The sequence below is a fragment of the Diabrotica virgifera genome, chromosome 5 (genome assembly GCF_917563875.1).
Source record: "Diabrotica virgifera virgifera chromosome 5, PGI_DIABVI_V3a".
Lineage (NCBI taxonomy): Eukaryota > Metazoa > Arthropoda > Insecta > Coleoptera > Chrysomelidae > Diabrotica > Diabrotica virgifera.
The window spans coordinates 180,606,171-180,614,676 of record NC_065447.1 but is presented as its reverse complement, the minus strand read 5'-3'; the positions used below and the strand labels follow the sequence as shown (position 1 = coordinate 180,614,676).

General features: G+C 35.1%; 1 protein-coding gene across 1 annotated transcript; it reads right to left on the bottom strand.

Annotated features, from left to right (window-relative positions):
* Nucleotides 1–338: 338 nt before the first annotated feature.
* On the bottom strand, nucleotides 339–6,057 carry LOC126885538 (uncharacterized). The gene is made up of 2 exons (XM_050652121.1): nucleotides 4,560–6,057; nucleotides 339–361 (listed from the first exon to the last, which is right to left on the bottom strand). Exons 1-2 carry the CDS (start codon nucleotides 6,055–6,057, stop codon nucleotides 339–341), a joined length of 1,521 nt encoding a protein of 506 aa, XP_050508078.1.
* Nucleotides 6,058–8,506: the final 2,449 nt, after the last annotated feature.

Below are 8,506 nucleotides of genomic sequence, written 5' to 3'. Positions count from 1 at the left end.
TAACTTGGCTTTATATAATTTTAAAGAGTACTTACGTACAATAATTGAACGCACTATAATACACTTATATATGCGAAAATAAAAATTTTTTACTCATTAGCTACTATCTAAATAACTATTTTGTTTGGAGCTGACAAATACGCACCAACTAGTATACCTGCCAGGACCGAACTCCGTGTGTGTGTTCTGTTTGGCGATTGAGATGAGAGTGTTTTTAAATTCCCCTTATTTTATGTCGATTTACGGAAAAAGCGAACGAGACCTAATTTTAATTTACTGAATGGGACATGTGTAGATGTTAACTCATTTTTTACTACCAAAGAAAAGGAAATGATTGTTCATGGTTTTGACGAATATGGTACTAAAATGGATTTTATATTTTTATGAATCAATAAGGGGCTTTAACTAATTATGTTTTATTATAATAGTTTCCGTTGGTTGTGTGTAACCGAGATTTTATACATTTGGTAGAATTTAAGTATACAGGGGAAACAAAAGTATGTTGTTATTTCAACATAACTGGGCCCCCACGGGAAATTGGAAATTATGTGGTTGTGAAACGCTAAAGAGCTAAAGATACAGAATTATAAAACAAGGGGAGAGATGATTAAGGAAGTTGAAAAACTACTGTGGTAGTACATATAATTTAGTGATAGGACGAATTAATTCGCCAGTTGATGTTTTTAATTTTACGACCCTTACTCTGCCGTCAGAGCCAGGCATTAATTTAATTACCCTGGCAGTGGGCCAATTCAGAGGAGGAGAATTATCGGTTCTTAATAAAACAAGATCATTCTCCTTGACATCAGATCGTACTTGGGACCATTTGGGTCTACTATGTAACCTACTTAGGTATTCAACGGAACAGCGCTTCCAAAAGGATTGCTGGATCTTAGTGCATCGTTGGAAAAAATTTAATCTATTAACGGGTAGATCAATCACTGTCTTTTCAGGATAAGAAGTAAGATTCTCCCCTATAAGAAAATGTCCAGGAGTAAGACATTGTGAGTCTGAGGGATCATTTGATAAGGGGCATAGCGGTCGCGAATTAAGAATTGCTTCAATTTGTGAGAGGATGGTGCTGAGTTCTTCGAACGTGAAGTGGGCATTACCGACAATGCGGCGGAGATGGTATTTGGCACTCTTAATGGCAGCCTCCCAAATACCTCCCCAATGGGGACTATGGGGAGGAATAAATTTCCATTCTATGAAATGTTCCTTGGTGAAATTCTGTAAATCTTTTGTAAAAGAAGGGGTTTTGAAAAGGTTATACAAATCTCGGAGTTGATTTTTGGATCCAGTGAAATTTGTAGCATTATCGCTGTATATCAATGAAGGAAGTCCTCGGCGTGATATAAATCTCTTTAGGGAAAGTAGAAAGTGTTCACTGGAAAGGGAAGATACTAATTCTATATGCACGGCTTTTGTAGCTAAGCAAACAAATACACATATATAAGACTTTAGCAACTTTGCCTTGCGTAAATTGGAGGATTTTATAAAGAGAGGTCCACCAAAGTCGCATCCAACATTCTGAAATGGACGAGAAGGGGTGACTCTTAGTCTGGGCAAAGCACCCATAATTTGTTGCAAAGGTTTGGCACGAAACCTAAAGCATATGTGGCAATTATTTACGATTTTTTTGATAGTTCGTAAACCATTTAAAGGCCAATATTTTAGCCTAACATTTGATAGAGTAGTCTGAGGTCCAGCGTGTCCCAAACGATTGTGTTCATGGGAGAGTAATAGAGTAGTGACAAGAGAATTAGCGGGTAGTAGTATGGGATACTTTTGTTGATCAGCTATATTAGCGTTACTTAATCGACCACCCACACAAAGGAGGTTTTCAGAATTTAAAAATGGGTTCAGAGATTGCAAATGTTTATTAGATATTGGTGCAGAGCGTTTAAGTTCTAGAATTTCTTTAGCAAAATGCAGATTTTGCATGCCTCTAAGAATTGAAAGAGAAGATGAGCGCAATTCATCTACCGTGAGATCATTAGAGAATTTTAGAGAGGGATTTCTTGAGTTCCAAATAAATCTTTTAATATATGCAACTGTGCGTAATAGTTTAGTGTAATTCGAGAATCTAGAAAATAAGTTGTTGCAGAAATCGTTTTCTGAACTAACAATTGTGGGGTAAGTTATTAATGTTACCTTCCTTTCTTCGGGTAATATACCCTTTTGAGTGTGAGATTCGTGACTTGACAAGAGTAAGTGAGGTTTTAATAAAAAATCTGGGCCATTCCACCAAGTAGACGAATTTAAAAATTCTTTTGCAGTAAGACCACGAGACAGACTGTCAGCGGCATTGTCTTGTGAACTGACATGTCTCCAAGTGAAGTTGTGGGTTAAATCTTGTATTTGGGATACACGATTTGCCACAAAAGTATTCCAACGAGAAGGAGAAGAGTTAATCCAGCATAGGGCGATTTGAGAATCAGTCCACAAATTTATAGAAGAAAATGAGATGCGATTTTCATATACAGAAACTATTTTCTGAGTCAATCTAGACAATAATAACATTGCAGATAATTCCAACTTAGGAATTGATATAGTTTTTAAAGGAGCGAGTCTAGATTTTGAGGTAATTAATGTACAACGTACAGTGTTATCTTCGTATACAGTACGAAAGTATAATACGGCGGCTTGGACCCTAATTGAAGCATCAGCAAAACCGTGAATTTCTATTGTTGCGATTTTTTTATTTTGAAATAAGTAACGGGGTATTTTATAAGAGTTTAGTGAATTAATATCGGAGACGAAATTTTTCCATTCGTTGTGGAGGTTTAGGGGTAAAGAATCGTCCCAATTAAGTTTCTGGAGCCATAATTTTTGTATAAAACATTTTCCAGTGATTGTAAATGCACCAAAAAGACCAATGGGGTCAAAGATTTTTGACAGAAATGATAAAGCCGTTCTTTTAGTATATAGGGAAGTGCGTTCTGGAGAAATAGGTACAGAAATGATAAAGTTGTCTTCATTAGGCTGCCAGGAGAGGCCTAGTACCTTACTACTTGTATTTTCAACATCGAGTTCATAATTTAACGGAGGGTTACTTATATATTTTGCTGAAAATTGTGGAGAGTTGGAGACCCATTTATGAAGACGAATTCCATGAAAATTTAACATTTCATTAAGTTCATGGTGTGCGTTTTCAAGAGTAGAAAATTCGTTGGCTCCATAGAGAACATCATCGACATAGGTTTGATTCAAGAGAGCGTCAGCACCGAGTGGGTATTTTCCTTTATGTAAATTTGCAATTTCGTTTAAACAACGAGTGGCTAAGAAACTGGAACACGTAACTCCATAAGTAACGGAAGCGAGTTCGATGCATTTTAAGGGTTCATTTGGGCTGTCTCTCCAAAGTATATTTTGGAGAAAAGTTTGTTCGGGATTGACATTAATTTGTCTATACATTTTTTCGATGTCTGCGATAAAAACTAATTTAAATTGCCGAAAACGACAAATGATATCGAACAAATCAGGTTGTACTTGATATCCAGTGAGTAAAATATCATTAAGAGAGTGCCCAGAAGTGGATTTAGAGCTACCATCAAAAACTACGCGAAGTTTGGTAGTCAGAGAATCTTTTAGAACGCAGTGATGGGGCAAAAAGTATTTGTTTAGAGAGTAAGTACTGTGAAGAGACAAAGGTACGTATTTAGCATGATTTAAGTTTATATATTCGTCGATGAATTTTTTGTATTCATTAAAGAGCGTAGGGTTGCTTTTGAATCTTCTTTCAAGTAACTCAAATCGTTTCTTTGCTACATAAAATGAATTGCCGAGTTTAAGATGCTCGGAAGGGGACTTCAACGGTAAATCAACCTGAAAGCGACCATTTTTCAGAATTTTATGACAAGTTGTGAAGTTGAGTTCAGCCAGTTCGTCTTCTTCGGACAGTTTTTTAGTGGTGGGGCATTCTTCAGTTTCCCAAAACTTAGCAAGGACTACATCAAGACGAGAATCATTATCATTGGGAAGAATTTCGGTTGTTTGTACCGAAAGAGTTAAATTTTCTTGGGAGCGAGAATTAATGGGAAAATTTCCTGCGATCACCCATCCAAAGATGGTATTAAAGAGAACTGGTAGATTTGTTCCTAATTTAAAGTAACCAGGTTGAAGAATTTCATAATATTTGTCCGCGCCAATTAAAATGTCAATATCGGAAGATTCAAAGAACTTATCATCTACCAAATTGAGGTGTTCGGGAATATGTATGCTACTTAGAGAAATATTCGTTTGAGGTAATTTACAAGTTATTATCGGAATGATCGCACAGTTCAAAGTAAGTTGGTTGTCTGACTGATCAGAAAAGAGAGTAATTTTGGCAGTGAGATTTGAAGTGATCGGGCTTTGAGATATTCCAGAAATTTGTAAAGTCCTTGCGTATGTTTCGCAATTAAGTTTGTTTACCAGACTTTTAGTGATGAAAGAGTTCTGGCTTCCGCTATCCAATAAACCTTTAACTTGAATAGTTTTACCTGATTTCGTGAACAGAGTGAATTTTACAGTGGCGAGAAGGACATACGAATTAGTTAAAGTGTCGCTCATAGCACTTAATGATGAGCTATGGGTGTTGTCATTGATTGGGGCATGATGTGAAGGCCTATGAGAGTTAATTTGAGTGCCTTCTGAACTATTGGATGGTAGAGAATTTGTTGAGGTACGTTGCACGTTACGAGATTCATTAATATCTTCGTTTCTGACATTGTTGTTAGCGATGTCTTTCTGAGTGGAATGTTTGGGATAATTCACATTAGAACGTGTATTGTATTGAGTTTGAAAGCGTGGGGCAGAAGGGTTGCGATTTTGCTCAGAAGAATCTTGGTGAAGGAGACTATGATGCCTTCGGTTGCAAATTGAACAACCTCTAGAAATACAGTCATTGTGAGAGTGTTTAGTGCCCAAACAATTAGAGCACATTTTTGTTGAGCGAATAAAATTATGTTTCTCATCATGAGATAGAGCTAAAAATTGCCGACAAGAATATATTCTGTGTGAGAAGGCATTACAATATGAACACTTGGGGTGAGTATAAGTTTGCTGCGTAGATTGTGAGGTATTTGAATGTAGAGAGGTAAAGTGTGTTTTAGTGTGAGCTTTTTGCGAATGTGGTTCCCTGTTAGGTTCAGGGAGAAAGGCTAAGTGGGATTTTTGTGAGTGTGAATCCCTTTTAGATTCAGGGATATGAGTTAAATCAGATAAAATATTGCAGCGTTCGTTAAGAATATCGAAAAATTCGGTTAATGTTGGCTGAGAGCTGCGATTTCTTCTTTCTCCGTAATAGCGTTTTGAAGCAAAGTCTAATTTGCGAGATAAAATATTAATTAAAATTAAATCCCAAGTTTTTACAGGCACATTTAATAACTTCAGTGAGTCAACATGCTTTTTAGACTCATTTATGAACTCACTTAGTGTTTGATTACTTTTAGAGAAAGAAGGGTAGTCAATGATAGAGTTAATGTGAGAGTTGATAATTGCCAAATCGTTACTATATTTTTTCTTTAAAATGTCTAGTGCTAAGTCAAAATTATCGTTTGTGATTTCGAGAGATTCGATAAGAGTCAGGGGTTCACCAAGAAGAGCAGATTTTAAGTAGATTAGTTTTTGAGCATTTGAGATGGACTGATTATCCGTGATGAGAGAGGTAAATAATTGGTAAAAGGAAACCCATTTGGAGTACTCCCCGTGGAAAGTGGGGACTGATATGGGGGGCAACTTTACGTTTGAGGGAATAAAAGGGTTACGTTCAGAAGCCAGAGGTAAGTTGAATTGAGACTGAGCAAGACTGTGTAATTTGTTTTCTAATCTTGCCATGGCAGAACAATAATTAGTTTCGACTTCGTCTCTGTTTTCAGCAACCAAATCGCCACCTTCTAATGATTCAATATTATCGCAAATTTGATTATAATTATTAAAAGAGCTAATTAGCATTGATTTTCTGACGTCTATTTCAAAGGAGTTTGTTTGAGCATCAAGATACTTAGTGATCCAAGTTAATACGCGAGTTATGGCTGATTTGGTTGTTGATTTTTCTCTCTTTAATTGATCCATTTTAATTTAGACAAAATATAACGATAATGAGGGGAAAAGTTCACTCAAAAGGTTTATTGCACTGCACTAATGTGAAATTATACAAAAATTGTTGTGTAATAGGTAACTAAAGAGAGATTTATCAGTGCGATATATGCGAAAATATGATATGTAAGTGATAATGATAAGTAACAGTAAATAAAGATAAATGAAGAAAGTGTAAAAAATAATTATGAGTGTAAAAGAGAAAAAATATTAATAAAAAGTAGCGAATAAAATGCGAGTATAATGCAAACAATAAAACGATACAATATTAATAATAATTGAGCGAATAAAAATTCGAGCGTATGCAGAACTGTTAATAATAATAGTTCGAAAGTTACCTTGAGTAAAACTTTTGAATATGAGCACTTCCGATGAGAAGAAAGATGCCTCTGGTTGTCTGCCTCCTGGGGGTGGTAGCAGCTATACAGTGGTTGTAGGTGATAACAACAGCTTCTGACTGCCTTTGCCAGGGGTACCATGAATTCTTGAGAGAAGACTCGGGATTCAGCTCTCCTGTGTCTGTGTGTGTCCCACCAGGGGTACCAAATTATGTGCGGATCTTGTAATTAATTTCCACACATAAGAATGAGTCGATTTCTGCTACTGGTAAACTGCCACCAATACCCAAATTAAAGCACCAGATGCAAACTAAATTTTATTTATAAAGCGCGAATGTATAATATTACACTAATTTACCGTACAACTTATTTTACTTAATTAAATCGCACTAGAAAATAGAGACTGTCTTTATGATTTAAAAATGCGTGAAAGTGAAAGAATGTGTGTGTGTTCTGTTTGGCGATTGAGATGAGAGTGTTTTTAAATTCCCCTTATTTTATGTCGATTTACGGAAAAAGCGAACGAGACCTAATTTTAATTTACTGAATGGGACATGTGTAGATGTTAACTCATTTTTTACTACCAAAGAAAAGGAAATGATTGTTCATGGTTTTGACGAATATGGTACTAAAATGGATTTTATATTTTTATGAATCAATAAGGGGCTTTAACTAATTATGTTTTATTATAATAGTTTCCGTTGGTTGTGTGTAACCGAGATTTTATACATTTGGTAGAATTTAAGTATACAGGGGAAACAAAAGTATGTTGTTATTTCAACAGCTATTAATTATTATCTTATTCCCTTTTCTTGTTCCTTTCGTTTCTCTTGAACAACCATTAAGTAAGAATAAACTAAGTAAGAATAAGATGGGTCATATTATATTTAAATTTATGTAAATGTATTAGGTATTTTGTGATGACCATATTTTTTTATTAATCTTTTACTTGCCTTATTTTTTTTAAGTTTTATGTATGCTTCGTCTTCCATTTCTTTGGTCAGCTATGGTGCCCAGTATCTATCTATTAGTTATTTCTATTTCCATTTCTATATTATCTATTTCTAAGGCAGTAAGAAAATATTAGGAAACACACCACGAAGAACCACCCCCACAATTGTACCACATTTTCGTCCCTTTCTGACATATTAACATCTTCTGTAATTTCTGTTTTCATTATCAGGATGAAATTCTCGTGTTATAACACAAAAGATCTGGGGGGACGCTTAGGCTGGACTTAAAGGAGTTCATATTGGTATGATGCAAGATAGAAACATGGAGAAGTGTAATTAGGAAGCCGACCACCCATAGGGATAAAAAATGATGATATGTGCAGAAAAATTGTAAAAAGAATGTACGTATGGGATTCTCAATCGACCACAGCTTCTTCAGGATGTCATTAATAGAGAAAGTCTTCTCTATTTTGGGCTTTTCTTATTATATGTACTATCAGAATGTACTAGATTTTCTAAAATAATCAAATTTTACCAGACTTATAATCCCTTGACAACTATAATATGGGTACTACCTGACAGATAATAACTTATATCTGTCGCAGTATTCCAGGAAGGAATAATTTCAGGTGGTGGTCTAGGAGTTCGGAAAAGAACCACTGCAAAACATTACAAAAATAACCTACAAGAGCTTACACCATATTAATTAATACTCATTGTTACACAGATGTTTGTGTATTAGGGTGGAATAAAAAGATAGAAAAACATTTTTTTGCAAAGAACTTTCTAATAGCACTCGAAAGTAGCCTTTTGATGTCTACAATAAAACTACAAAACATTTTTTTTAAAGTTTACATCTTGAGGTGCCGCAAGAGCTTTGAAAATATAGGTTTTTAACAAATAGATACAAACATTTTTAGATATTTTATACACTTCTGGCCAAAAAATCCGGACACCTTAAAAATGGGTAATTTTTGATGTCTTGAATCTCCTAAACCTGTTGTTCGATTTTAGCGATTTTTTAGTATGTTATAGCCTTATTCTTTAAGAATCTTGATGTAGTAACTTTGTTGCTGAACAGGTAACATTGTCTATCAGGTGTAACAATAATACTGTGTTTTTTCCTCAAAGTTC

What these genes read in the sequence shown, in the direction of transcription:
- LOC126885538 (XM_050652121.1), bottom strand. Translation starts at nt 6,057, where the DNA reads ATGGATCAATTAAAGAGAGAAAAATCAACAACCAAATCAGCCATAACT. An exon ending in CACCCATAGCTCATCATTAA is followed by an intron (nt 362 to 4,559) that starts GTGCTATGAGCG and finishes AATCCATTTTAG; the next exon opens with TACCATATTCGTCAAAACCA.